Source organism: Saitoella complicata (genome assembly GCF_001661265.1).
Source record: "Saitoella complicata NRRL Y-17804 unplaced genomic scaffold SAICOscaffold_30, whole genome shotgun sequence".
Taxonomy (NCBI): Eukaryota; Fungi; Ascomycota; class Saitoellomycetes; order Saitoellales; family Saitoellaceae; genus Saitoella; species Saitoella complicata.
In genome coordinates, this window is record NW_017567021.1 from 76934 (window position 1) to 103379 (window position 26446).

Consider the following 26446-nt stretch of genomic DNA (forward strand, 5'->3'; position numbering starts at 1 on the left):
CGAACGTTTATCCTCCGTCGAGCACCCACGTAATCGGCCAAACAAGATACAAGGCCATATAGTCAAGCAGCACACAACCCTCCCGATCCAGCAGCAAAGTTATCCTTTATCGTAACATCTTTCTCACGCACCACCAACGAGTCAAACGACTCCTGATGTACCTCCTCTGTTTTTTTTGTGTTTTGGCATATCAGAGAAACAAGCACCCACCCATAATAAACACGAAACAGCAATCGCCAGTAATAAAATCCCACAAATGCACCCAGAACTCCAGCAGAAAGCAATAACCACAATGACGACACAGAAGCAAGAAGTTGTAAGTGGTCGGAGTGTTCACCACGCACATCCAACACTTGAGGCACAAAGAAGGGACGCCCACACTCAACTCTCGACTCGACAACAACCAAAAGGAGGGACACCCATTTATGGCTTCCTGAATTCGGTAAGCACGGGGTAGATAGCCTCGAATGCCTGGTAGATCTCTTCGCGGACCTTGGCTCCGGTCAAGACAATCTTGCCGGAGACGAAGATGAGGAGGACAATCTTGGGCTTGACCATACGGTAGATAAGACCCGGGAACAATTCTGGTTCGTACTGCATTCAACCATTAGTACAGGTACTCAACAAGAGTACGATGAGGGAAACATACGGATGAGAAAGTTCCGTGCGAGTAAGCCAACCCCTCCAAACGGATCGGAAACTTCACATCACAACTCCCCACAATGTTCTGGATCTTGAAATCCGTAAACTTGGCGTTAAACCCAAGTTTCTGGATAATCCTTGCATACTTCCTTGACGCAAGCTTCGAGTCATCCTCACTCTTCGCACCAGTAACGACCATCTTGCCAGAAGCGAAGATCAACGCCGTGGTTTTGGGTTCGCGGATACGCATAATGACAGCCGCAAAACGCTATAAATCCCGCAGTGTCAGTAAAGCCGATTCATTCCCTAATCAGACCCTCAATGAGGTTAGACCAACCTTCGGGTTGTATTCGGCGTTACGAGCGTGCAAAGCGATGGTCTTGAGGTCAAGGCGGCAATCGAGGTTCACCGTAGCCACGATGTTCCTTTGCAATCACGCATTTAGCCCAAATCCTTGCCAAACGACGACCAAGAACTTTGGGTGGGGGTAAGGGGGAATACTCACTGTAACGTAGGGACGATACCAGAAGCAGAGGAGATCGCGCCGGGGGTGGCCGCGACCATCATCTTTTCATCCTGACCATGAACACCGTCGAACTGAGGCTGAGGCTGCTGAAGACCTTGAGGTGCTTGCTGACCCGGAAGGGGAGCACCGTTCGGGAATGACAGTGAGCCGTTCGACATGAACTTTTGCGCCTGAGCAGCATTTGTGGGAAGAGAGAGTGTGTCCATTCTGAAGTGTGCTATAAATTCGTCGACTACTGAAAGTGACAAATCGTAAGGAAGAGAGTAAGGGTTGTTTTTGTTCAGCGGTTGCGTTGGTCGTGCTTGGTGGTGTACGATTACGCGCGCGCGTATGACCGCGACTTGGAGGGGCGGGCGACTGGGGGTATTTATACTGTGGCCCAGAAATGACTAGTCCGATTTTTGGAAGGGGAGAAACTTCTGCCTGGAGTGAATCGCCACTCCGATCAGCTGTGAATAAAGGGGGGAAATGCCCGGCGATTTCGGGGGAGACTATGATACGAGTGACGCGCTTTCCAACGGTGTCTTCCTTGTCTTCGTCTGACCACGGCGAAGGGAGTTACGAGTTGGGTGGGCTGGCACGCTGGGTGCTGACGTGGCAACCCGATTGGGCAAGAGCGTGAGCACCCATCCTCCAAGCTCATACGAGTGTACGATAAGCCGTTGTACGAACGGAACAGAGATGTCTCCTCTTTCTTTCCCTTTCGTTCGCCCAAGATTTCACTGTTCAACCGTCGTTGGGCTTCCCGGTGGGTCCGCAACTTTCCGTCTATGACTCATCACGATGCACCAGCAATAAGCTTATATCAGCTGTGTTTCCGATGCAGCCGATGAGTGTGTAGGTAAGCTGGCTTGTGAAAGGCCAGGCTGCTGCGTCCGTTGTCTTCAAGTCATATATGCGAAACTCCATCCCGAACCGTCTCGTCTCTTGTCCCCCCGTCCATGGCCTTCTCCGCGATCGCGAGCACGAGCACCCCCACACTCAGTCTTCACAACGGAAACAACCGGCAAAGCTTGATCCTCGAGCCTCTTACTTCTCCCCAAGAACGAAATCAAACAAACACTCCCATTATTACCCTTGTTCACAGTCACGTGTTTTTCTCGCTGTGACGTAGCTCCACCATCCACGCGCCTCGAACGTCAACACCAAAACCAGGGCCCACTTACTTAAAAGATCCCTTTACTCCACCAACACCGACAACCCCTCCAACCAACAATTAGCAAACATGACGCTCTACTACAGTCTGGTATGTCTTCTCGTCGTGATCTGTGGTGATCATGAGAGTTATTGTCGTGAACTCCTCGCTGACGCTCAGAATTAGGTGTTCACCGTCCTCCTCTTCGAAATGGCGATCTTCTGCCTCCTAATCCTCCCCCTCCCCTTCACCTGGCGCAAATCCCTCTTCCGCTTCATCTCCGAATCCCCTCTCGTCGCAAAACTCCAATACGGCCTGAAAATCACCTTCATCTTCATCCTCGTCCTCTTTATCGACTCTGTCAACCGCGTATTCAAGGTTTCCGAGGATGCTGCGGCGGCGAGACCTAGCAATGGGGGTGCGGCGGTGGGTGCGGAGGCGTATCGGAGTGATATGCAGGCGAGAAAGTTTTATTCGCAGAGGAATATGTATTTGTGTGGGTTTACGCTTTTCTTGTCGCTGTACGTCATCCCCTCTTCGTTTTGGTTCTTCGAGGTGCAGTCGCTAATACGGAAGGGATAGTATCTTGAACCGCACCTACGCCCTCATTACCGACATCCTCAAAATGGAAGAAACCCTCGCCCGCCTCCAAAACTCCACCGAACCCACCCTTCCCGCAACCTCCTCCACCGACGACGCCGCCAAAGCCATCGCGCTCAACAAAGAGCAGGAAGAGCGGATCAAGGAGCTCGAGGCCAAGGTGGAGAGTAAGGAGAGGGAGTTGGAAGTTGTGAAGAAGCAGGCGATGCAGAATTTGGATAGGTACGATGAGTTGAGTGAGGAGTACAAGAAGGGGAATTTGGCGGACAAGAAGAGTGATTAAGCGGCGAGCGGAGGGTGTGTAAGATGTGTACGAGGAGTCAGTGGATGAATGAGAGGGTGATGGCCCTGGGGGTTGTATATTTTTGAAAAGCGGGGACGTTGCTTGTTTGAATAGCGAATGGAAAATGAAAGTGATATTTTGGCATGACGAATTTACTTCACGGTGTATCACAGCTTTGCATTGCGAAATTAAGCCGGCGGCACACAATCGCGTTCATGTTAACAGTGAATCAATTGTTCTAAAGACCAAAATCGAAAGCACCAGCCCGATCCATCAAGGGTATTCGTACAATCCTCAGGTGTGCAATCCCACTTAACCACCATCTAAAGCTTCACGCCGCCCTTCGGCCCTCCATGCGCCTCCTCCTCTTTGATCAGATGCTTGTCCTCTACACTCAACATTAGCCCTCATTCTCACCCTTGCATCCACTCATTATCATACCCTTGAAAACAGCATATCCAATCCCAATTCCGAGAGCCGCCAAGACGGCGATTGGGAGCCCGATGTTTGGCTTTGCTTTCGGGATGTTTGTAGAGGGTGTTGGGCCGGCCATTGACAGTCTGTGAGCTTGTGTGGGTTTGTTTGTTGGTCTTGGAGGTGGTGTACTTAAGGGAGGGCTGGGGGTGGGTGTGACGTCACGCTTCCGGGGTCGGATGCAACGGGCCGAGATATGCGACGTCGAAGAGCAGTGATGGAATGTCAGAAACTATACGCTTCCTACGATTTTCAGTGAATTACAGCTTGCCATCAATGGAAATGACACGTTGGCACAATTATGCATTACTTATCGTCTCGTGAAGCTAAGCAGAATCCGAATGGAGCGTCGGTGACCCTACGATGGTTGCCCGTTCTCTACATTGCTATGCTTGACAATAAAGGCAGCTGTTGCTTTTTTCGCCGTCCTCTATCTTGACAAATCCATGGAGCGTGTATATTATACACTCGGTGACATTACCTGCACTGCCATATATCATCCTGAGCTCGTGGTGAACAGCGAATGGCTACCTGATTGGAAACGTCGTTGGCGCTCTTCAGAAGAGGGCCCGTCCAGTGCGGTGTACTGGAAAAGTCCCTGTTTTCGACATCACGAGCTTGGCGGCTGGCTCTCTTGGACATATTTTACGGGATCGCTTTTCTGGCGCTGTTCGTCTTGATGCATTACGGGCTGGTCAAACAATGGGCATCCCTTTCGAGTTCATTCTTAAGTGACACCAAGAGTTTGTATGATAATCCTGGATTGGCTCTCTTTTCTATGGACTGTACTACGTCGAACGGACCCGTAGCCGGAGTGATGTTGGCAAATTTGCCGCAGCTGGCGTTTTCTGCGTGGTATTTCCTTTTCAACCGTCAACTCACGCGCATATGTTTGGAAAACGAATGGAGGAGGTTCTACTAGAAAAGAAAGCGCGTTCGTGTCACTTACCATACAGAGCTGAGCAGCAGGCGCACGCGTTGGCTTCAGCTGCCATTTCCCGTCACCGTCGTATCAATTGTGCTCAATGTGTTCCTGCAAACGCTCATGTCACAAACATTGTACGCCTTGGAGATTAAAATAATCAAGCTGACAACCGGGTTACGGGCCCGTGGAGGTTCTCCATTGGGTTTGGCCTGAACATCAAGCCTCAACCGGTGATTACCGCAATATTGTACTTTTTGCATTGTCTTTTGGCGGTCTATTTCATCGAGCCACAACGAAGTCCGATGCCGTTCATGGCAAGCTCTGCAGGAGTCGTTCTGGCAGCGTGTACTGATCTCGAAGAGATGAACGAGGATGGTACCATGTGGGGTGAAATTCATGACGGCAAGGATGGGCCAAGGCGGGCTGGTCTTGTGTCTGGTCGGGATACCAACCCTATTGTAGAAGACGCGAACTACATATAACCTGCGGGAAATTGGAAACATTGCTTTGGCGAACATTATCATGTCTACGTTTCTTACCAATCATTCTGAAGCTGAGGATTGCATTCACCAAAGAAAGGAGAGCACTGGGTCGAGCTGGTGGGAAATTGCATGTGGACGCAACTGACAAAACAGGCATGCTCTTGCAAAGGTTGTTCTGGTCCACCCGGTGACTAAGAGTTAGTGGTCTATACGTGTAGCATTGCGTTTTGCGTTGTATCAATGAGCATTTGGGTTTATTTAATTGAATTTCCTAAGTCGGTAATCCTGGGACAGTGCCTGGCTAAAATGACGACGTTACAGCCTGCCAGAGCCCAAGGCCAGCCTGACAAACAGACGATTACCTATGATGCCGGACGAACATCTGTATCGCCCAGCGGTTTCAACCGCGTCTAAACACTCGACGCAATCCACCATTGCACCTTCGACTACATCCACATTATCCCTCGCATCCGAACTCGCCCTCGCCAAAGAACGCTTCAACCGAGAACGTCAAACCAAATCCTCCCGCCCATCTCGTCCCGAGAAGAAACGTACAATATGGGAATCCTCGAACAAAGGCGTCGCAGAGCGGAATGCGAGGGACGAGAGGGTATATAAAGAGAACTCGGACGAAATGGATCGGAGTCGGAGAGCGCTGGAGCGGAAGGCTAAGGAGTATGAGAGGTTGAGAAAGGGGGAGGATAGGAGGGAGGATGATGCTGTTGTTGACTTTGATCGGAAGTGGGCGGAGGAGGAGGATAAAATCGGATATCACGACGAAAAAGAAGCAGAGGAGGAGTACGAGGAGCCCAAGATCGAGATAACCGACGAATTCGGCCGAACCCGCCTCGTCTCTCGGTCCGACGCCGTCGCGTACGGCCACCTCGCCCCCATAAACGACACCTATAAACCCTCCGCGCCCCTAATCCACGGCGACGTCATCCAAACCAACGCCTTCACCCTCAACACCGACGCCGTCGCCAAAATCTGGTCAACCCCCGACGATCCGCTGTACGAGCACTACAATTCAAAAGTTGAGATACGGAATAAGGGGGTGGGGCATTTTACGTTTAGTGTGGATGAGGCGGAAAGGGTGAGGGAGATGGAGGAGTTAAAGGGGATGAGGGAGGAGACGGAGAGGGCGAGAGTGAAGGTAAAGGGGATGAGGGAAGTGAGGAGGGAGGAACTGGACGAGAGGAGGAGGAAGATTGAGGAGGTTAGGAAGAGGAGCAGGGCTGGCCGTGGTCATGTTGCTGGACAATAATGATCTCGAGGCTAATGTGACGAAGAGTGGCAGAGGACAAGAGCACAGTGACAATCGGTTTAGGGAGTTCGGGGCGTTATCTTTCGAATCGATGTTATTGACGGGTATATATCCCCAGAATTAGGATATTTATAAAAGCCTCAACGGGCAAGCAAGACGCCATATAATGTGTACCAATCCAAGTCTCCCTCTCTCTCAACACCGCATTCGATGTCCCTTCAAGGTCCCATCACCTTATCCACTTGCTCCTCATCAGCAAACACAACCCCGGAATCAGCACTCCCCCTCGCAACGGGCTTCATCGCCACACCACTCGTCTCCTCTCTGGCCGTACTCAACACCGCCCTCTCCGACTCCTCAATCTGTACCGGTGATATCATCCTCGCAATCTTCTCCTCCGGCAATGGCTCCTCCGTAAAGGCTTCCTCAGTCACCTTTTCGAGGTTTTGTTGGAAGCTTGAGCGTGTTGGGGAGATGACGGGGATGGGTGGTTTCGGGGTTAAGCGGAAGAGGTAGAGGAAGATATCTGCTACGACGGCTAAGACTGTACGTGCCTTTCAATCAGTATGCTTGAACAGTTGAAGAGAAAGAAAAAAACGCACACGATGGAGCAATGGTAGCGATGGCCAAAACGAGGGCTATACGGACAATCCATGTCTGAAGTGTACTGATGATTGGGTCCGTCGAGAAGTAGGTGTAGACAGACGCCATCTCAAAAGCAATCATGTATATGTAGACTGAGAAGTGTGGGAGCTTCAGCGAGCTTTATAGGAGCAATTGACGCAGTTGTACTCCTCGGACCGAATGACGAAATGACCGGGGCAGAGGATGGTAAAGCGAGTAGGAAGATAGATATTTGATTGTCGGACGCGTATGGAATTGATCCAAGCGATGGAGAATGTCGGGTGGGGTATGGTCAGGTGCAAATGGTTGGGGTAAAGGTGTATGAAGTTGGTCCTTCTATGGGTTCATTACTCCCCGGCATTTCGGCGGGAGCTGCCGCCTACTGCAACGCATAATGATCCGTGCGTGGAGGGACATGTGAGGTCGCACGTCGATGGGAGAAATTGCTAAGCTTCTAATTGCGATTGTTTTCTTCTTTGTCTTTCTTTTCGGCTTATATGCATTAGATATGGAGACATGCGTGTGCCATTCAGTTCTGCTTCACACCTTCAATGTCCGCAGCAAATCTTCACCTAACTTTTCCCAGAATGTCCAGCTTACTGCTTCTTCGCATCCCTCTCGGCCTTTTTCAAAGCCCTCTTCCTGATAGCACGATGCATGTCAAAGTTCTGCTCAAGCACAAACTTCTTTCCCCAAGCACCAGTGGCAGTCTGCAACCACTCCAATCCCCAGTTCATGAATGCATGAGCCGGGTACGGCGTCATAGTGAACGGAGTAGCAGCACCACCCCTCAACCCAATCTTACCCAACGCAGTAGCAACGAAAGCCTTAGGCGACGGAATCGTCATAGAAGCACGCTTGATCTTGGACATGGCGGAGGTCACGAGGTAGGATTTGATCAAGTAGCAGTCGACACCGGAGGGAGCGAGCTCAGCGGCGATGGACTGGTTCCAGTAGTTCAAGAAAGCCTTTGAGCCGGAGTAGGTTGCGAGGAGGGGAGTGGGGAGGAGACCACCGAAGGAACCCATGGTGAGGATCAATCCATTCTTGCGCTCGACCATGCGGGGAGCGACGATCTGGGTGATGCGGAGAGTACCGTGACAGTTGATGTTGATAATGTTCTTCATCTCTTGAAGAGGAGTGAGAGTGAAGGGAACAGGAATGGAGTGAGATTGTCCAACGTTGTTGACTGTGAGATGCATGTCAGCAAAAGTCCCATCAACGAGACAATCATGATAAACATCTCACCTAGCACACCAACATCCAAAGTAGAAATCAAATCCTGAAGGCGGTCATAGTCCTTATCCTCGTTCTTCGCAAAGTCCATCGCCAAAACCTTCGTCTCGACACCAAACTTGCCCTCGATCTCCTCGGCGACAGCGTGGAGCTTGGACTCGGTTCTGGAGACAAGAACGATGTTGAACTTGGCCTTGGCGAGCTGTAGAGCGAATTCGCGGCCGATACCGTCTGAGGCACCGGTGATGACGGCCCAGGACTTCTTGCCGGCGCCGTACTTCTTGAGCTACACCACCAATATTAGCACGCGGCATTATACTTCCATTCCCGGGCTACATACGTTCTTGCCGCTGAGGACGAACAAATCAAGGATCAACTGGGAGTAGCTCATCGCCAACCCAATCGCAGTGAATCCACCCAAGAGGGAGAGAAGGAGAGTAAGGAGGGCGGACGCATCAGAGGTGCCAATGACACCCTTGAAGGCTTCGACGGGAGCAATTGCCATTATTGTGGGTTCGAGTTGCGGTGGAACGAAATACCCGGTGCGCGACTCCAGAATCTGTTGGGTTTCGAGTTTGGTGGAGCGTACCTTTGGGGTAGCGAGGTGGGCACGTGCTCTTGCTTGTAACGAAGAAAAGTGGATGTCCAAGTCCAGCAAAGCATTTGGATAATTTCGTATCTTTGTTTCTACGTTTGCTGAGCTTGCTTGCTTGTTTTGGTGGCCTTATTCGTGTCGTGATACGAATTGGCTGTGTGAATGGATAAAAGTGGTATATTCCATGCTCAAGAAGGCTATCGTACAGCTCCAGTCTGTATCGTTCTCCTCCACACTCTACATCCTCACTATCCCGTCAACAAGCGCTCTCCGCAATGACATGCCTCATATCTTCTCACCACCCCTACTTCTCATCCCAACCCTTCGCAATCTTGAACCCCCACTGCCACTCCAAAAACGTATTCCCATCATCATCCGCAAACTTACTCCTCACATCATAACTCCCCCTCGCAATCAGCCCACTCGGCGCCTCCTCCACTGCAAACTTCTTTTCATAAAACGGCTGTGCCTGGGTATTAGGCCCATACGACCCAATCATCTCTTCTGCTTTGTCGACCTTGATACCCTTACGCTTGACGACGTGCAGGTATCGAAGACCCGAGATGACTTCGTGCTGAATCCGGAATTTGACTTTCATGCGGTATTCTGAGCCTTCTTTTAGGATGAAGGGTTTGTCTTTGAGTTCTTGCACGCTTTGCTTTTCGAGGTTTAGGACGACGTCTGGACGGCCGGCGACTTCAAGGGCGAGTTCGAGGACGACGACTTTGCGGTTGTCGCCTGGGGCTGCGACGAGGGCGGGGGAGTTTGCGGAGATACCGAGGGATTCCTTCCACTTACGGAGGGACTCATCGTTCGCGTCGAGGTTGGCGTATTCGTCAATTGTCTTCTTAGCGGTAGGGTTGTATCCCTCCGTCATCGAGGGACGAAGCTCATCCTCGGTGGGTTGGACACCGTGGCCTAGAGCACCGAGCAGATAAGCTCTCTGGACGACAACAAGGCCTTGCGGAAGCAGGAAGACGTACCGGACATTATGGAGGTATGAAATAGAAATCGATTGGCTCACTGAACGTAACGTGAAGGATTTGGCTTATGCCTTGACGTACTGGTCGTGCAATGGGTCCGTGTGTTTCTTTGTGTTTGACCTCCTAGGACCGCTAGTGACAGGATTGTCGATGAGTGATGACGCACAATGCAAGCAAGGGTCCATACATTTACAGTCTGCCTGTGTATTTGAAGAAGGTTCTAGAGCTTATCGATTGTGCTGTACCTTTTGGGTACGCTGGTTCAGACGATGGCGGACATCCGTGAGCGTGGGATCTTGCTAATTGTCAATGCTTCTGATTGAATTTCGAACTCACAATGGTCTGTCGCTACTCGTACACACACCCCTCCTGATCAGAGTTTAAGCATCAACTCCAGGCTCAACCTTCGTCTCATCATTCTTCAACTTCTCAACCCAATACTCAACCTCCTCATCCAACGTCTCCCACAACTCCGGCGCCTCAGGCTTCCACCCCAACTCCTTCTTAGCGCGATTCGCCCTACTCCTGGAGTTACCCGCAAAGATCCAGTATCCAAATGCTCCACCATAGTACTTGTCAACCTCTGAATCCGTAAGCGGGGTCTGTACAGGCACGGTGTCGACAAGAGCCCATCCAGCCTTTTTGACAACGGCGTCGAAGACGTGTTGGGACATGTCTTTGAGGTACTCCTCGCCCGATTCGGCAAAGTAGAAGCCTTCGTCGCCGTAGGAGGCTTTGCCGTCTATTGCGGCGCGGACGAGGAGGTCAAAGAATTTGACGAGGTCGTCGACGTGGACGGTTCCCCACTTGTTCAGTCCCTTTCCGACTGTACCGTTCTTGCGTGTCGCGATGGTGGCCTGGGCGATAACCGGGATCTGCTTCGACCTGACGTTGAAGATTCCCAATCCCTTTCCGTAGATCAGAGGCGGGCAAGTGATGATGGTCCTCAACACATCGGGCTGGTCGTTCTGGGAGAAGAGGTAATCGTCGACATCCTTGTGAATCTGCTCATCGGGGAGAGCGCGGATGCGCTTGATGTCATAATCATCAAACGGCTCCTGCTCATCACTCTCTCCGTTGACATGATCACACAGCACTCCCGTCCCCGAAACCTGAATCAAATACGCCGGCTTCCCACTCCTTCCTCCCCTCTTCTTCAAACCCTCCACCAAAGCTTTGGTAGCAGGCAAATCATCCGACCAAGCGTTAATGACGATATCGCTCTCCTCCGCAGCCTTCTTCAAAACCTCCAAATCCTCGAATGATCCGATCACGGGCTCGACACCGAGCTCAGACTTGAGCCTGTCGGCACGGGATTGGTCGCGGACGAGGGCGGTGAAGGTGTAGTCCTTGTTTTTGAGGAGCTGGGCGAGGATGGAGCCGCCAACGTAGCCGGTGGCACCGAGGAGGAAGATCTTGGCAGTAGACATGGTAATGGTTGTTGATGATCTGATCTGTTGTGGAAGTGGAGATCAAAGGGTATATATAGGCTCCCCGGAGTATTCGCAGGTGATTCTCCGGCTTGGTGAGTACGATGTCGCAACATGAAGCGCGGGCAGCTGCAGGTGTTGCAATCAACGCGCGCAAGCTGAAAGTATGTAAGTCTCACGACAACGACAACTCTCCACCACCTTCAACAACCAAAATCCAACAATGCCTCCTCCTGTTGGAAATCATCCTCCAGACGATGAGAATGCTCGTGCCATCAAGAGGGCCAGGACTTCGGGCAATCTTCTGCCGCCTCAGGGTGAGAACACCGCCCATCAGGCTGGACAGTCGCTGAGTCCTCAGGCAGCTGGTACGCTCCCTAACGCTCTTTTGACATTCTAGCATATTTCTAACACTACTCTAGGCTCGGACATATCAGATAAAAATGCGGAAGGCAAACCAAAGTCTGCTCTTTTCCAGCACTTGCAGAAGCTGAAAAGCGCATGGGGTCCAACACCGCCTGGATTAGTACCACCAGGGCAACCTGCTCCCACAGAAAGCAATCGCGGGATTTCTTATCGCCCTCCTAATCACACATTAAAAATACCCCCGAGTCAAATTCCGCCATCGACGTCGGCCTTTGCCTCCACTCCTCCCCCGAATATGGGAAAACAGCCTACGCCAGTGAAGACTCCCATGACTACACCGCAACAGCAGGTGACAACACGGTATACACCCAACACGTTTCAGCCGGGTGCAGTACAGATTACAGGCACTTCTACCGGGAAAAGAAAGAATAGTCCTGTAGTAGGGTACGGACCAGGCGCGGGGTTCCCTCCTGTTCAGCAAGCAGCCACGGGACCAAAACCGACGCCGCGGAATTCACCTTTGACTGGAGGAACTCCAACCCCGGTCCAGCGTGGTACTGGTATCAAAGATCAAGTAATTCAACAAGCGATGCAAAAGCAAAAGAAAGCAAAGGCACCACCCGTGAAGCAACAACAGGACGTCATGCTTCCTCCACCAATGATGCATCCACAACATCCACAACATCCCCAACACTATGGTATGCCCATGATCGATCCGCGATTGATGCCTCAACCAGGACCACCACCACCACATCACATGATGCCCATGCCTATGACAGCACCGCCGCCGATGCAACGCCCAGGACCACCCTACACTGTCCGTCCAAATATGTCGACAGGACCTGTCGTCGTGCGTCCTCAAGGTATGTACACGGTAACACCCTTTCCGCAACGCGCACCCCCGGCCCCGGCACCTCGTCCTCGACAAGCACCACCTGCGTGTTCATCCCCAGCGTCGGGATCAGCATCAGGCAAGGCGAGCATCACGCTTCGTTTCAATAACACACCTGGCGTTTTTGGTAATACGCCTCAGTTCAGAGTTCCACCTGCTGCTACGTTGAAGCCTGGGCTTAGTCCTGCGACGCCGCCTGTAGCAAAGACAGCCTCTGTGACGATTGCGCGTCCGATCCCGTCTGCGGCGACGAAAACTCAGCAAACAGAATCCGCACCCTCCTCACCCCCAAATGGTCCATCTCCCGCCACCACAAAAGCGAAGCCGTCTACCACAAAAGCACCGAAAGAGAAACCAGGAAGCAAAGCCACCCCGCCAGTCAGCTCCAAGGAAAAAGACCCCCCAGCATCCAAGATCCCAAAACCAGCATCAGCATCCGCCCCATCCCCCGTCCCAATCTTCGAAATGCCCCCCGAACTCCCCGACCCAGACCTCGAATCCCTCCTTATCAAACTCCAATCCTCCCCACCCACCACAGACACGAAACAGGACGTAAGGTACATGCTCATCCTCATGCGCGAGGAGTACCAAGAACTCGAACGCGAATGTGGGAATATCCGTACACGTCTCCGGGACCGAGAAAAACGCGAGAAACAAAGGGAGAAGGAGAAGGTAGGGGGTGCAGATTCGGGGTCAGGGTCGAAGTTGGGGTTGGGGTTGCTTGGGGCTCCGGCTTCGAAGGCGGAGATTGCGGCGATGACGGCTGGGCAGAGGGGGAGGCCGAGGGGAAGGCCGCCGAAGGTTGGACGTGGGAGAGGTGGGAGGGGGGTGGGTATTGGTAGGGCTGCTTTCTAAGGATACATGCACATGTTGTTTTGTTAGGCATCGGCACGGAGTTTATCATTCGGGGCAGGCCCCGTGGGATAAGGCGATACAGGGTATGGTCGAGCACCTATAGTAAGAAAGGGCATTTGGTTGCATGTCCTCACACGCTCATGGAAATCTATATGATCATTTATTATAACTGAATGCATCCAGAGTTCGGGAAATTCATGATGGTCGATCTCCCGCTTTACATCCCTGCGACTTGGGCGTGGGACCGTGGCCGCGCCGAGGCAAAGATCAGGAAAGTGACGCCCTGTACCATAGCCAGCTGGGCGACATGCTTCTATCATGGCTCACACACAGCATCATATAAGTGCCATGGCTCGTCAACAGCGATCGTAACTACAATGTCCTGGTTGTGGAACAATCATGAATGGCAATGTATTACTCATGCTGCAGAACTCCCGCCGTTGTAGCTACATATCTTAGTCCCTTTAGATGTAGTTCGGACCACCTTACAACTTCCAAACCAAGCACACCTTGTCATCACCTCCAGAGACAACATACGTACCATCACGTCTACCAGTGATACAGAGCACACCATCCTGATGTCCCCGCCACTTCTTCACCTCAGCACCCGTACGCACATCCCATCTCCGTACCGTACCATCAACAGAACACGTAGTCAAAAATGGCGTCTGTGGTACGAACTGGCACGAGACAACAGCATCATCGTGCTTGAAGGTGTTTCGCAGACGAAGGGTGGCGAGGTCGTAGATAGCGACGGATCCGTCGACGGACGCGGATGCAATGAGTGGCAGCGTATCACAGAAAGCCAGAGACTCAATCGACTCCGACTGGCTCTCCAAAGAACCCAAAAGATTTCCACTGGTGAGGTTGACCACCTTCGCCTTCCCGTCGCAACCACCGACAACAGCAACATTCCCATCCTTCTCAACCGCAACACAATTCCATGCTCCGTCCTCACTCACGCACGCAAACCTCGCATCAGCACTCGTCAACTTCAACAACGCCGCTCCCGTCTTCGGATCCCAGTGCACCAAACTCCCATCATCGGAGACCGTAACGATACTCTTTCCATTCGGGTTAAAGCAGCCCGCGTTCACGGGTCCAGTATGGGACGCGAAGACTTGCATGACGTTTCCGGAGGGGATAGCCCACATCCAGACGTTGCCATCTTGCGCACCACACAACAACACCGATCCCTTCGGGTGCCACTCGAGCCAGATGACCTCGTCTGCGCCTTCCAGTGTCGTGAGGAACTCGCCATCCGAGACACGCCAAACGAGGACACGCCCGTCCATACCACCCGTAGCCACAAACTGCCCATCATTCGAGAACCGTGCAGCGGTGATGGAGTCAGTGTGTCCAGTCAACTTGTAGATTGTGTCTCCCGTTCGAGCGTTCCAGACATACGCCAAGTCATCTCCACCACCCGAAACGACTAGATCCTCGTTCGCGGGGTTGATGTGGATAGAGTAAATCGAGTCTGTGTGGCCGAAGAATCCTTGTACGGACTCGTCGACGAAGACGACGTCGGGGTCGTTCTCGTCCGGCTGTTGTTGGTCGGAGGGTCCGGCTTCGTCGAACTCGTCTTCGCCTTCTGACATCGGCTCATCCTGATCCTTCTCGTACTCCTCCTGCGCATCCGCAGGGTCGAGGTAGACCGCCTCTTCCTCCTCGTGCTGGTGCTCGAACTGCTGCTCGTGTTCCGGGTCCATCTGCGACAAAAAGAGTCAATTAAGGAAACACTATTGAATAGTACAACGGATCAAGTACCTTCTTGCGATTTAAGTGTGTAATGGGTCTTCGTTGCTTATCGTCTCTAACGAATCCAAATTATTTGACCGGTGGCGTAAGACGCAGGACGTGCGCAGGGTGAAGACCGGGAAATCAGGGACCCGAAGGTTATGCTTATGTGAGATGTACTTTGTTGAGTTCAGAATGTGCTGTCGTCTCGAAAAATTCATCAGTTCTATCGTATGGTAATTCCATCAGGTCAGCCTGTGCTCATATCTGTAATCAAGCCGTCCAGTGGGTTACCAGCGCCTTTCCCACACTCACACTCTCAAAACACAAACCCCTCCATCCCCCACTCCACCCCTCAAGGCAACGCCCTCTCCAGCCAAACGCATCGACCTCCCCAGCCGTCCTCAAACCCCCATCCCCATGCCCCATCCTCCTTGCGAGTACCCCACCCCCAACCTCCGGCTCCGCATTCTTAATCGCTTTCCCAGTCTTCCACACACAACACACAGACAACACAGCTGGTAACACCGCAAACGCAACTGGCCCAAAACACGCCCATTTGCCTACAGTTTGTACGGTTTCTGCTGTTGCGTGGATGCGGCCTCGTTTGGCTCTACGAGCTTGGGCACGGGAGTCTTCCCATTCCCAGAATTTATTGCGCCAGCGTTGGAGGATGCGAGGACTGTAGATAACAATCTTTGAGCCTGGCTCGGGTTCGTGGGTGTGGTAGTATCCCGGAGAGACACGGCCATCTGTGTGTATGACTTTCACCTTCTCACCCCTCGCCGCCGGGTCAAACCCCTCCGGCCACACCTTCTCCGGAAACATCTTCTTCAACCCCTTAGCTGGGGCTTATAACTCCCTCTGTCAACATCCGAGGGTGCTGCCACGGCGTATCAGAACCGAACTTCAGAACTTCTGGGATTGGATCTTGAGTTGTTGATTGACGAGCTCAAGCTCCTGGGTGAGGTCGTTGATCCGGGTATCGATGTCGTAGGACGTTGACGGTTCGCAGATTGTGGAGGGAGTGTGGAAGCCTGTGTCCATTAAAAGGCGTGGGTGGAGGAAAGCGAAGCAGCCGCCGGGCATGACTGGGTTTGGATCTTCGGGGGCGGATGTCCAGCCGATATCCTCGCCGCTCAACAAGCGCTGTCGAGCGTCAACAATCTCACGGTCCAATTCCGCAACGATCTCCTTTTGAGTCTTATCCCGATCACTGCCCAAGGTGACCATCCTCTTGCCCTCCGCCGTACTCCGCTTCTTAAAAGCCTCTTCCAACCGCGGCGGCTCCTTGCCATCAATTATCTGTTGCACTCCTCGTGCTTGCATCCCTCACAACCCTTAAATGCGGCGGCAACACCCTCATTTTCCCATCCCCCCTGTGTTCATACGCCCAATGAGGACAATCCAAGACGAACCCCGCGTCTTCAATGGAAAATCTCGGGAATGTCGCCCCAGCCAAGATGTCGCCATTCAGCGCTTCAGCACCACAACATGGACAGAGAGCGACGTGACCGTAGCATTCACCCGTCTCCGCATAACCCCAACAACACTCCAGGGTCCAACCCTCGACACAAGTTCGTTCCATTGATCCCAAAGTCCCTCATCGTGAGCCCAAAATCAGCCTTCGTAATCCACATCAAACACCAAAACAAACAACCCACTTAGACGCGCAACCGACCTTGAATTCATTCCTCTATAAAGCGCAGCCCCCACATAATCCCAATACCGATACCTCGTCTTCATCGAACACCCCTCCTCCGCACAAACCTTGCGAATCGCAGGCACACCCCTTGAACACGGTTCCCAATTGCGATCACGGCTCTGCCTAGCTTACCGTTTTATCGCGTCGAGTTCTTCTTGCAGAAGCTGTTTTGGCCGTTTCTCGAGCCCGGTGTTGAGATACCCCCGGGATGTATACGTGGGAACATCGCTCCCGGTTTCGGCGGTGGTGGAACGGGTGAACGCTCATCGAGTCCATGCCGTACAACTTTGAAGAGGTGGTCTATTGCATCTTTGCAACCCACGAAGGATTCGATAATACCATGACCCATTATCCAGCATTCATATACTGGTGTTTTGGTGGGTGTATGCGTTCTCAGATCTCCCAGCTGGGATTTGTGGGGTGTCCCTTGCATCGGCTGCCAAAAACCTCGAAGACCTGCAGCTGTCGTACAAAGCACCATTAAAACCATCATACCCCCTCAAGATGTCCTTCGGAGGCCAACGAACAACCCGAGCTGAGCTCTTTGCCTCAGACGACGCGGATCACACCGACCACGCCCAGGAGAATGACGCCGAAACCCGCGCCGCAATCCTCGCAGCCCTCTCCGCATCCCTTACCCTTCCTCCCGTTGCCAGCGATTCCGTTCCGATCACCACGCCTCCCGCAAACGAGGAGGAGGGTGGTGAAGAGGTGTTCGAGTTTAATTTGTTCGGTGGTGGAGGCGGGATGAAGATCAAAGTTGCCGACGATGCACCAGTGGAGGAAAAGTGGGTTAGGAGGGAGAGGCCGATGTCTTACTATGTCGTTGATCCGTACGTCCTACCCATCACCATCTCAATCGCAATCGATTCTAACTAAACATACAGTTCCGACGAAGTCCGCCGTGCACAGATCGAAGCCGCCGCCATCTCCGGCACCCAAATACTCCAGCTCTCCACCCACTCCCTCGAACCCCTCCTCACAAAACCCCGCAAACTCCTCCGCATCTCTGCTCACACCCGCCGTCCCATCCCCGCGCACCTCCCACCCACCATCACCGCCGCCGAATACGAAGCCGCGAACCCAAGGAGACGGTGGAGACCGAGTAAGAAGAGGCGAGAGTTTGAGAAGAGGAAGAAGGCTGAAGCAGAGGAGAAGGCTAGGAGAAAGACTGCGAAGGCGGGGAGGGGTGGGGTGAGAGGGGGCCAGGTTGGTAGTGCGGCGGGGGGGAGGAAGTGGGCTACGGAGTGACTGGTGGGACGTGGAGGAAAGGAAAGACAGGAAACAAGGACACATACGGCAGACGATGGTGATCCCTCGTAACTGGGCTGGGCACCGTTGGATGCCGGGCAATGCGAGGACGGCTCTGCTTCACTTTACTGCTCTTGGGGCGGGCAGCTGCCAGATCCCACCGATGGCATCAATCCGAAGAAGCACGCATCATCTGTTAGGCGACTGAGTGTCGAAGGACGTCTCGAGAGTTGTCGATGGCGAGCCAAGTGGAGGGGAAATGTTGCAAGGGTATCAAGTCACCTGTGATAGAGTTCACGTGACAAATTGGGTACGCTTCGGCCGTCGTTCTGACGTCGCTGGAGGGATGTCGCGCGATAGATATTCTTTCATATCCTTTATCAGTCTTAACTTTAGTCTTCGACGCTGTCAATTAATTGAGCTTCAAGCTCGACCGAAATTACTCTTTAGGGCGATAGTCCCACGCTTGACGTCAGGTTGCGCGCTGCACGTCACGATCATCGTTACAAGGGACCGCAGAGAAAGAAGCCTTATGGTGGCGCGTGGTGTAAAGCTGCCCCGTTCTGGCTGTGAGTCGACGTCTTCAGCGTTCACAGTAGACCGTTCCAAGGGCTCCGCATGACCGTAGTCCAACAGCTGGTGGTCAACTCTTCACCTCCGACATGTTCTCTTCAAACGTCAGAGAATAAAAGAGATTATCGAAGATCCGCCAAGGCGTTAACTTTCAATTCAATCTCTTCATATGAATTAAGGCGGGGATCTCGGTGCCTTACCGGTACCATCGATGGACGAGAAGCGATATGATGTCGTGATCTACAGTTGTCTTAACGGCTGATGAAGTCAATTTGAAGGATGAATGCGCCGGATTGGGCAGTGTTGTATCGACGTAAGGTGTTATGAATGGTAATCCCACGAGTGGTAGAATAGTTCGACGAGACGTTGGGGCGGTCTTCGCCGTTCGTGAGGGAGTAGTGTGGTTGCCGCCGTGCTCGTAGTCACTGTGACCTCAACCTACATACTAGTATGCCCCCGGTATGATGGAGCATACGTGTCAATCACCACGTAACTCTGGGGCAAACAACGTCCCTACCGGATCAAGTAACCGCGGAGAACCCTGACCGTCATACGTGTAGCGTGCGTTACATGGGGTGTGATGTAATTCCCCGTCAACGCCCCCACGTTCAAGACCCTTTGTCTACGAACTCGTCTGCGCTTACTGCTCAGGGTGCTGCTGTTTCGAACCTCCAAAGCGTGCTCATGCTCTGACGCAACTTCTCCCGCTACGAACTGTCAGACGTGAGCAAGTTACGTCAACATCCCTCCATGCGCCGCATACACCCAACCCCGACACAAAGTACGGTTGGCTTACTGTGAACCCTGTGACGAAATGAACTGTCATATGTGTCGGGCAAGGGACAATCGATAACCAAAAGGAACACCATGACCTCGTGACAGAAATCCCTCAAACCGCAACCGCAACCGAAACCGAGGCGATGACATCCGTACCCGAGCAGGCAAAGCCAGAGCCAGCGCCGGTGTCAGTTCGCCTCCCACAAACCCTCGCGGCTTCGTCCGTGGACAGGGAGAGCGATCACCAGATCAACGAGACAATATCCAGTCGTGGCCATGACGCGAGATATCACGCAACGGCTGAGCGAGCACCTTGATGGCCTGCGCGCGTGATGGGTGGCCAGTCCGCGTCTGGTCTGACGATGGAACCCTTCTGGTGGGGGAGGGGTGATCGGATACACACCCGGCTGGTTGCGCACGGTCTGGAGCAGCTGGCGATATGAGTTGTTGCGGGGTTGGTGTCCCTCGATATGAGATAAGCCGACGATAAGCCCCCATTCCAGGCCCCGTGGCGTGATCCTAGATGAGAGTAAATCTTGGATGAATGCGTGGAGTGTTGGAGATCTGACAGCACACGGTGTTGGAAATCATGCACTACCGTTCTGTACTGTATGGATTTCAACACGATGGAGGAGCGATCCGAGCGCTCGTATCGGATCTAGATCTGGCGCGGAAGCAGACACCCCCCAGCGCAGCCCTCTGTCCCCCTCCCCCCGCGTTGGCCACGTCAAAACAGGGAGGGAGCTCACGTATATTTCGAGCAAAACGACCCAAAACCCTGCATTCCTCCCCAACCAATCGATAGGATGAAGCTCCATATATCTCCGACTACATCCAGCTAAGTGTATATTGCGTAGAAGCTTATGAGCGGTAGCTTCATCTTGGCTCATCCATCGATAGTGCGCGAGGTGTACATGGCTTGTTGCGCTGCGGACGCATCGAGATTAGGCTGCATGCACACCAAACCCTGCATCCGGCCATGGATTTAGTTCGGAGCAGACCCCAATCGACCGAAATACGGTCGAGGTACGGCTCGAGTTGGTGGATGCTTGGCTCTCAAACTTGCTCGAGTCCTCGGAAGCTGGCAGTTGGGTGAGGGGGGGGGGGAGGCATGTACATACGGCGGCGCTATTTTAAGGGAGATCGAGGCATTGATGGGGATCGCGACACGTCAGATTTAAACATTTAACGAGGTATGGGATTCAGGGTTCATGGTAGGAATTGTGGAGTGTGTGTAATAGAAGATCTTCGAGAACGGAGCGGAGGTACGCGGGTATACCGGCACCTCAAGCCCTTCATTTCGGGCTTTGGGGGAGATGGATCCGGAGGGGGAAGGGAGAGACAGTGTTCAGAGCCGGGTAACCTGAACGAAATATACATACAGGGAACGGATATATGTACACAGAGACGGATGAATACGGGTGATACGTTCCTGGACAGAAGGGCGCTGGACATACCGCATTGCGTGCGTGCTGCGTGCCCGGGCCCGGGGGTCCGTAGCTAGAGCCCGGGGATACTGGCCCTCTCCGGGGTTCAATTGGCTCAGGGTCGGTATCTGATTGCGCAAGAGCTACAGCCATAGCCATAGCTACAGCAGCTCGACACCGGCGCGTTTGGAAGCTCGCACCACTCGCAGACGAGATTTGTCAGCTTTCCGTAGCTCATAGGACAGGCAGTATGAAGGGCTGGGTAGACTAATGGCCCGTTGCAAGCCTTAAAATTATTTTGGTCCGTAGTGTGCCCATATCGATAAGCAGGTGTCGGTCTAATCCATTAGCGTACGAGGGAGGGCTCCAGGAGTCCGGGATTGGCCTTGGAGCTCCTGCGCGCGACTGCGCCCTGCCCCTACCGCCAATCCCAAGCCATAGCCAATGAGGCGAATTCGAAGGCCACTACAGTTATGGAATGGATGACGACCGCAACTGCCGTATGTAATTTGACAGGTGATGGTGTTGCAGCAGCGCACCAGCGGAGCAGATGAAGCAGTAGGATTTCGTAAGCATAGCATGGCCCGGGTGACGTTGGGGGCTATCCACGAACGGAAGGATCACCCAAGACAAACAGCAGCAGGGAGGAGTCTCGCGTTGCGTTGCGTTGCCACCCACTCACTTCCTTGCCAATCACTGCGCACGCAAGTCCTCCCTGCGCTTGGGGGTGTTAGTTGAGAAGCCGAGACACAGGAGCGCGCTACCCCCGTTGCAGCCTAGACGGCGACCGGACGACACTACTGCCCGCCCTCCAAGCTCACCACCTGCCATTACGGCCTCGAATATAAACCCCCAGGGAAGTCGCCCACCACCAGACCGTCCAACAGCCAAGCAGCATACACCCGTACTTGGTGTGCTGACAACACAATATATACCTTACGACACACATTCTTACGAAACACACGTAACGAACACAATGCCTGCACCCATTACTATGCAGCGTAAGGAGAGCTTCTCGTGGGACTCTTCGAGGTTCGGCACTTCCTGGAAGGAGGAGGTTGCCAGGTGGGAGGATGACGTTGCTAGGTAGGCATCACCATACTCTCCTGCGCTGTGCTGCTGTTCCGTCGCCGCATTCACGCCGAGTTTACATCCTCGATTGAATTGAGGTGTGCTCGAGGTGCATGCAATGTGACAGTCACACACTGCAGTAGCCAATTCCTCCATGGAGTCAGCTGCTTACATAGCGTTCAATAGCTTTACTACCCCATACTCTGACTTCGACACCGCCACGTCGGCATCATACCTCCCCAAGCTCGAGGCCACTTTCTGCCGTGACTTCTCCTGCTGCGGCAAGACCCTCTCCGACCTCCACGACCTCCTCCAACACTACGAAGAGCAGCACGTCCGCTTCGAGGATGACATCACTGCCACTTCTCAGGTTACCTTGGCACAGACTGCCGGTATCCCCGATGAGGCCGCTACCTCCCGTGCTCGTGGTGAGCGTGCACCCGATGTGAGGATGTTGAAGCGTAGGGCTATGTTGCGCTTGGATGACATGTACAACACCTCTGCTTCCCAGCCTCCTTCGTCTGCGTCTTCCGAGACTGCGTCCAATGTTGACGACTACGATGATATTGCCTTCGATACCTCTATCCTCTCCGCTCCTCGTCCTGCAAAGAGGCCGTACATGAAGTCTCCTTCCACCCCTGGTGTCGAGGATGTCTTCCTTCCTTTCTCCGCTATCTCCACCGCCGCTACCTCTCCTGCCTCTTCCGCTCCTCACACCCCCGTCATGGGCCACATCCAGCCTATGCTCGGTTTCGAGGACGCTTACCTGTCTGGCAAGAAGAACGCCGTCCGCAGCATGATCCCCCCTCGCTCCCCTCCCCCGATGGTCATCGACCACCCCGGCTCCACCCTCGTCGTCGACAAGCCCTACAAATGCAAAGTCCCGGGCTGCGACAAAGCCTACAAAAATCAAAACGGCCTCAAATACCACAAACTTCACGGCCACTGCAACAGCAACAACCCCCTCCAAACCTCTCCTCCCCCGGTTAACACCAACGCCGCCACCGTCCTCGGCGAGGGTGGACTCCCTGCGCTCCCGGCTTCTCTCACGACCCATATCGCGGTTGAGAAGCCGTACAGGTGTGAGCTTTGTTGCAAGAGGTATAAGAATCTTAATGGATTAAAGTACCACCGTGCGCATTCTCATTTGGGTGTTGCGGCGCCTGGTGCGACGGGTGCTGGTGTTGCTGTTGGGCAGATGCCAACGATGGCTGGTGGGCTTGGTGCTGGTGTTGGTGTCGTTTCCATTTTTGGAAATGGGACTGCGCCGGTGATGTAAGCTCCAGTCATACACGAAAAATGAGTGAGGTGAAGGCGAAGTTAATGGATGTTGTTGACGCACACACAAAAAGGGTCACGGGTTATGACCACACTTCGGGGGGACGGCAAATGCGGGTATGATATATGGACACTTGCTTCGGACATGCTTTCTTGGTTTTTTTTTCTTCTTCTTTACACGGTACATGATATTGGGGCGTTTTCTTTGACTTTACAACTTTCTTGGTCAGGTTGGCCTCGGGCTTCTAGACTGGAAGGTTACTGGGCGCTTGTCTTTTTTGTTTTCTTTTTCTTCGAGGGTTACTATACACTCGTTCTTACTTAGAGGTTATTGGGAAAAAGCACTCGGAGGTGAGGTGGGGGAGGATACTGGAGGGGATGCCATCGACTGGAGATAGGGTCGGGCATCCCGTTTAAAAAGCTTTTGTGTTCGTTGGTATGGTATTGGATAGCGGTTTTGCTCTCTCAAAAAAGTTCTGATGGCTTTATCTTCCCTCTCCTCTTCCTTCTCTCACTTCTCATTTTCTTGACGACCTGACTTTCGAGGCCGAGGTAAGCACCGCTTGCATGTATGCGCAACGCTGGTTGCAGTCGCACACGTAAGCAAGGAACGCCACATATCTACCACATTTTGTCTAAGAGCGTCTCATCAAATTAATTGCCTGGGATGGGATGTGAGAGGAGGCTATACTTGGGCGGACGTTCGGGCCGAGGAGAAGGGTTGTTTCCGGGTGTCCGGTGGGAGTGATGATGAGGGCTCGAGTAAGCAATGTCTAAGGGGATGAGGTGGCGCGCTTGTTGGATACGGCGGACATGTGAAAGCTTGGAACACATTGTGGTGGCTTTGCAACTGATGGTGTCAGCAGTTCTTTATTGGTTGGACGATGTTGTACGAGGGCGAGGGCTGCTACATTCCCGCGGTCTTCTAGTGTAAGGTTTAGGCTGGAAGCCGTAGCCCTTCGACCGCGGAGCGCAACCGCGGCTGTGAAGCTCAGGACCCTTGTGCAATTTCTGGTTTTGTAGATCGACACTACCCGTGGGTCCCCGAGGAATCTTCTTCGAAGATGACCGCGGATCTCTATAAATCCTCCCATGTCAACAAACAGATTTGGCAGCACGACACGACAAGGTATACCAAACAATTGCCCAACTATTCTTGGGCATTGCTTGCGCTTTGACATTCGACACGAGCTCGAGCCCCTTCGCGGTCGGTGATCCTTGAACAAACACAAACACACAAGCACGTTTCGTTACGATTCGTGTTCCCTCCTCGTGCAAGCCTAGTTGCCAAGTTGACACTCCCATCCTCTCCTCCCACTTTCACCTCCCCTCCCACAAACCCACCACCATCTTGAGTCGTCTGTCTCGTCTCGGCCTCTCGAAATACCTCTTACTTAATCGATCGCCTATGATTTTTGGACTCGGCCGAATCTCGGCCTTCGGTGTGTCGCGCTGTCGGTTCAGGGTCTCGCCATCCACGTGCATCCGCAGCTTAGGTATAGTCGAGTTCTAAAGTCATGCGAATCACGTGTAGCGCGCATGTGCTCGAAAAAATGTAGAAACGTCGAAACAAAAAACCCTTCATACTCGACAACCAAGGACCTAGGGGACCAGGACGCGTCATCATATCGAGTACTAAGGGTTTTTGTTCTCGGGGTCTACAACTTTTCCCCCGCACATGCGCGCTACACGTGATTCGCATGACTTTAGAACTCGACTATAACATAGACTTTGGGCTAGCCTAGTTCGGGATGTGGGACGAGACGGAAGGGCGTAGGGAGCCGGAGGTAGGAGAGTTGGGCGAGAGTGTAAGGTATGGGAGGACGTCATCTGAGCTTGGTCATTGATTTACGTGAGATTCCCTTTGGATGCGGTTTGGAAGTGGGTCATGAGCGCTAGCAGGTTATGTCGATATTATTAACGTTACGGCTCCCAGGTGTATGCTATTGAACATTGCGCTCCGTGAGAAATAAAAAAGAGACATAGGTTCCCTTGTGGTAGACTTCATCATGCTGCCAGTCCCGTTGAGGCCTCCCCCCTTGCAATATCCTCTGGTATATCCTCTACCCTCCCCGGGCCTCTTCACCAACCCGCACCCTTCCGCCCACCCTCACAACTTCAACTCCCCCTTGTAACCCCCCATCCCCTGAAAACACGCCTTCAACGGCGTAACACTAACCATCCCCTCACACAGCGCCCACTCATCACTCCCCACGTCCTCGTTCTTGAGTTTGAACCAGTCGAATTTGGGTTTGAATACCCACGCTTCACCTCCCTCGCGGTTTCCATCAGGGGTGGTCGTCTCGCCTTCGCGGATTTCCTCTTCTTTCTGATCAGCGGACGCAGCAGGGTCAGAGGTACCGACGGTGGTAGAAGGTGCGACGGGAGCAAAGGCGGGTGATGACCAGCGATTTTGGTGGATGTGTGTCCAGTGACACTTCATCCCCTGAACTTTGTCGAGCAACTTATCGACTAACGGCACATTCACCGTAACCAAATCAATCTCCCCACTTCTCACCTCCGGGCTCAGGTGCTCCTCCCACAACTTTCTCACCAACTTCGTCGTCAGCTCTGACGCAGCGTGCGCGTGTTCGCCCCTATGCGGCCGATCCCGAAAGAGAGCATATGAGATTCCGACCGCGGGAATACCGTTGAGCGCGGCCTCGAGTGCGCCTCCGACGGTGCCGGAGGCCATGATGAATACGGCGGATGAGTTTCGGCCGAAGTTGGGGCCGGAGAGGACGAGGTCGACGGGGCCTTTTTGGGGGAAGAGGGAGTGAATTCCTATGCTTGCGCAGGTTGCTGGGGTTCCTACGGGTTTTTGTTAGCTTTCCAATTGATCTGCTGAACGAAGCGCTCGCTATACCGTCAAGGAGTACCCAATCATCCTCGCTTTGTCGGGTTTGGTGGATCGTTCCTTCACCTCCAACTTCGCTGCTCGGGGTGTAGTATGTCGCCCGCACCGTATCTGCCAACAAAAACGCCTTCCCGATCCAACTCTTCTGACTCGAAGGCAACGCGACCGAGATCTCCCAGTCTGTGTTCGCCTTTAATGACTCCACCAGGCCGTGGACGAAGGGTGAGTGGGCGGCGGAGGGTGGGCCGTCATCGTTGGTGATGAGAACGTGCATTTTTGTAAATGTATCGAAGAGGTGCAGGGGGCGGTAATGGGGATGGAGGAGGAGTACGATGGGAGTATTTGCGGGGTTGGATATCGATGCGTCGGTGGCTCATGCATGCCGTTTGCAGGCTACCGAGATGAGCATAGGTATCCATCATGGGAAAACCAGCAGTTGAGAATTATTTCCAATT

General features: G+C 53.1%; 16 protein-coding genes across 16 annotated transcripts; 6 read left to right on the forward strand and 10 right to left on the reverse strand.

Annotated features, from left to right (window-relative positions):
• Positions 1-362: 362 nt before the first annotated feature.
• SAICODRAFT_98015 (Brf1-Tbp-Dna ternary complex) lies at positions 363-1206 on the reverse strand (the record flags this gene model as incomplete). Its single annotated transcript, XM_019172139.1, has 4 exons — positions 363-594; positions 650-910; positions 980-1067; positions 1148-1206. The coding sequence occupies 4 exons, from the start codon at positions 1204-1206 to the stop codon at positions 424-426; spliced, it is 579 nt and encodes a 192-aa protein (XP_019020973.1). The 3' UTR covers positions 363-423.
• A 1187-nt stretch (positions 1207-2393) lies between these two features.
• Positions 2394-3147, forward strand: SAICODRAFT_48124 (B-cell receptor-associated 31-like protein; the record flags this gene model as incomplete). The annotated part of the gene is made up of 3 exons (XM_019168916.1): positions 2394-2414; positions 2490-2824; positions 2886-3147. Coding segments are annotated over 3 exons (618 nt in total), but the record flags the coding sequence as incomplete, so codon positions are not given.
• Positions 3148-3509: 362 nt separating this feature from the next.
• SAICODRAFT_10392 (uncharacterized protein) lies at positions 3510-3739 on the reverse strand (the record flags this gene model as incomplete). Its single annotated transcript, XM_019165229.1, has 2 exons — positions 3510-3574; positions 3628-3739. The coding sequence occupies 2 exons, from the start codon at positions 3737-3739 to the stop codon at positions 3510-3512; spliced, it is 177 nt and encodes a 58-aa protein (XP_019020975.1).
• Positions 3740-4226: 487 nt separating this feature from the next.
• On the forward strand, positions 4227-4716 carry SAICODRAFT_32201 (uncharacterized protein). The gene has a single exon (XM_019168144.1). It carries the CDS (start codon positions 4340-4342, stop codon positions 4580-4582), a length of 243 nt encoding a protein of 80 aa, XP_019020976.1. The 5' UTR covers positions 4227-4339; the 3' UTR covers positions 4583-4716.
• Positions 4717-5409: 693 nt separating this feature from the next.
• SAICODRAFT_32202 (uncharacterized protein) lies at positions 5410-6476 on the forward strand. The gene has a single exon (XM_019168145.1). The coding sequence runs from the start codon at positions 5435-5437 to the stop codon at positions 6329-6331; it is 897 nt and encodes a 298-aa protein (XP_019020977.1). The 5' UTR covers positions 5410-5434; the 3' UTR covers positions 6332-6476.
• Positions 6477-6549: 73 nt separating this feature from the next.
• SAICODRAFT_28024 (uncharacterized protein) lies at positions 6550-7057 on the reverse strand (the record flags this gene model as incomplete). The annotated part of the gene is made up of 2 exons (XM_019167082.1): positions 6550-6875; positions 6934-7057. 2 exons carry the CDS (start codon positions 7055-7057, stop codon positions 6550-6552), a joined length of 450 nt encoding a protein of 149 aa, XP_019020978.1.
• A 322-nt stretch (positions 7058-7379) lies between these two features.
• SAICODRAFT_98022 (NAD(P)-binding protein) lies at positions 7380-8745 on the reverse strand. The gene is made up of 3 exons (XM_019172140.1): positions 8532-8745; positions 8204-8477; positions 7380-8144 (listed from the first exon to the last, which is right to left on the reverse strand). Exons 1-3 carry the CDS (start codon positions 8694-8696, stop codon positions 7552-7554), a joined length of 1032 nt encoding a protein of 343 aa, XP_019020979.1. The 5' UTR covers positions 8697-8745; the 3' UTR covers positions 7380-7551.
• Positions 8746-9090: 345 nt separating this feature from the next.
• Positions 9091-9776, reverse strand: SAICODRAFT_10396 (E set domain-containing protein; the record flags this gene model as incomplete). The annotated part of the gene is made up of 2 exons (XM_019165230.1): positions 9091-9704; positions 9770-9776. 2 exons carry the CDS (start codon positions 9774-9776, stop codon positions 9091-9093), a joined length of 621 nt encoding a protein of 206 aa, XP_019020980.1.
• A 373-nt stretch (positions 9777-10149) lies between these two features.
• On the reverse strand, positions 10150-11199 carry SAICODRAFT_28026 (NAD(P)-binding protein; the record flags this gene model as incomplete). The annotated part of the gene is made up of 1 exon (XM_019167083.1): positions 10150-11199. The coding sequence occupies one exon, from the start codon at positions 11197-11199 to the stop codon at positions 10150-10152; it is 1050 nt and encodes a 349-aa protein (XP_019020981.1).
• A 212-nt stretch (positions 11200-11411) lies between these two features.
• SAICODRAFT_22079 (uncharacterized protein) lies at positions 11412-13503 on the forward strand. Its single transcript, XM_019166510.1, has 2 exons — positions 11412-11567; positions 11622-13503. The coding sequence occupies exons 1-2, from the start codon at positions 11423-11425 to the stop codon at positions 13310-13312; spliced, it is 1836 nt and encodes a 611-aa protein (XP_019020982.1). The 5' UTR covers positions 11412-11422; the 3' UTR covers positions 13313-13503.
• Positions 13504-13797: 294 nt separating this feature from the next.
• Positions 13798-15130, reverse strand: SAICODRAFT_73846 (uncharacterized protein; the record flags this gene model as incomplete). The annotated part of the gene is made up of 2 exons (XM_019170897.1): positions 15083-15130; positions 13798-15024 (listed from the first exon to the last, which is right to left on the reverse strand). The coding sequence occupies exon 2, from the start codon at positions 15022-15024 to the stop codon at positions 13798-13800; it is 1227 nt and encodes a 408-aa protein (XP_019020983.1). The 5' UTR covers positions 15083-15130.
• Positions 15131-15325: 195 nt separating this feature from the next.
• Positions 15326-15880, reverse strand: SAICODRAFT_10400 (uncharacterized protein; the record flags this gene model as incomplete). The annotated part of the gene is made up of 1 exon (XM_019165231.1): positions 15326-15880. One exon carries the CDS (start codon positions 15878-15880, stop codon positions 15326-15328), a length of 555 nt encoding a protein of 184 aa, XP_019020984.1.
• Positions 15881-16578: 698 nt separating this feature from the next.
• On the reverse strand, positions 16579-17121 carry SAICODRAFT_32207 (uncharacterized protein). Its single transcript, XM_019168146.1, has one exon. It carries the CDS (start codon positions 17104-17106, stop codon positions 16894-16896), a length of 213 nt encoding a protein of 70 aa, XP_019020985.1. The 5' UTR covers positions 17107-17121; the 3' UTR covers positions 16579-16893.
• Positions 17122-17261: 140 nt separating this feature from the next.
• On the forward strand, positions 17262-18008 carry SAICODRAFT_37568 (uncharacterized protein; the record flags this gene model as incomplete). Its single annotated transcript, XM_019168569.1, has 2 exons — positions 17262-17590; positions 17645-18008. 2 exons carry the CDS (start codon positions 17262-17264, stop codon positions 18006-18008), a joined length of 693 nt encoding a protein of 230 aa, XP_019020986.1.
• Positions 18009-21761: 3753 nt separating this feature from the next.
• Positions 21762-23534, forward strand: SAICODRAFT_22084 (uncharacterized protein; the record flags this gene model as incomplete). Its single annotated transcript, XM_019166511.1, has 2 exons — positions 21762-21871; positions 22043-23534. 2 exons carry the CDS (start codon positions 21762-21764, stop codon positions 23133-23135), a joined length of 1203 nt encoding a protein of 400 aa, XP_019020987.1. The 3' UTR covers positions 23136-23534.
• A 1710-nt stretch (positions 23535-25244) lies between these two features.
• SAICODRAFT_10404 (sure-like protein) lies at positions 25245-26265 on the reverse strand (the record flags this gene model as incomplete). The annotated part of the gene is made up of 2 exons (XM_019165232.1): positions 25245-25945; positions 26001-26265. The coding sequence occupies 2 exons, from the start codon at positions 26263-26265 to the stop codon at positions 25245-25247; spliced, it is 966 nt and encodes a 321-aa protein (XP_019020988.1).
• Between the last annotated feature and the right edge of the window lie 181 nt (positions 26266-26446).

Coding starts and splice junctions, on each gene's coding strand:
- SAICODRAFT_32201 (XM_019168144.1), top strand. CDS start 4,340: ATGCATTACGGGCTGGTCAAACAATGGGCATCCCTTTCGAGTTCATTC.
- SAICODRAFT_32202 (XM_019168145.1), top strand. CDS start 5,435: ATGCCGGACGAACATCTGTATCGCCCAGCGGTTTCAACCGCGTCTAAA.
- SAICODRAFT_98022 (XM_019172140.1), bottom strand. CDS start 8,696: ATGGCAATTGCTCCCGTCGAAGCCTTCAAGGGTGTCATTGGCACCTCT. Junction 8,478..8,531: donor TCGTCCTCAGCGGCAAGAAC/GTATGTAGCCCG, acceptor TTGGTGGTGTAG/CTCAAGAAGTACGGCGCCGG. Junction 8,145..8,203: donor TTTGGATGTTGGTGTGCTAG/GTGAGATGTTTA, acceptor TGCATCTCACAG/TCAACAACGTTGGACAATCT.
- SAICODRAFT_22079 (XM_019166510.1), top strand. CDS start 11,423: ATGCCTCCTCCTGTTGGAAATCATCCTCCAGACGATGAGAATGCTCGT. Junction 11,568..11,621: donor GCTGAGTCCTCAGGCAGCTG/GTACGCTCCCTA, acceptor ACACTACTCTAG/GCTCGGACATATCAGATAAA.
- SAICODRAFT_32207 (XM_019168146.1), bottom strand. CDS start 17,106: ATGGGTCATGGTATTATCGAATCCTTCGTGGGTTGCAAAGATGCAATA.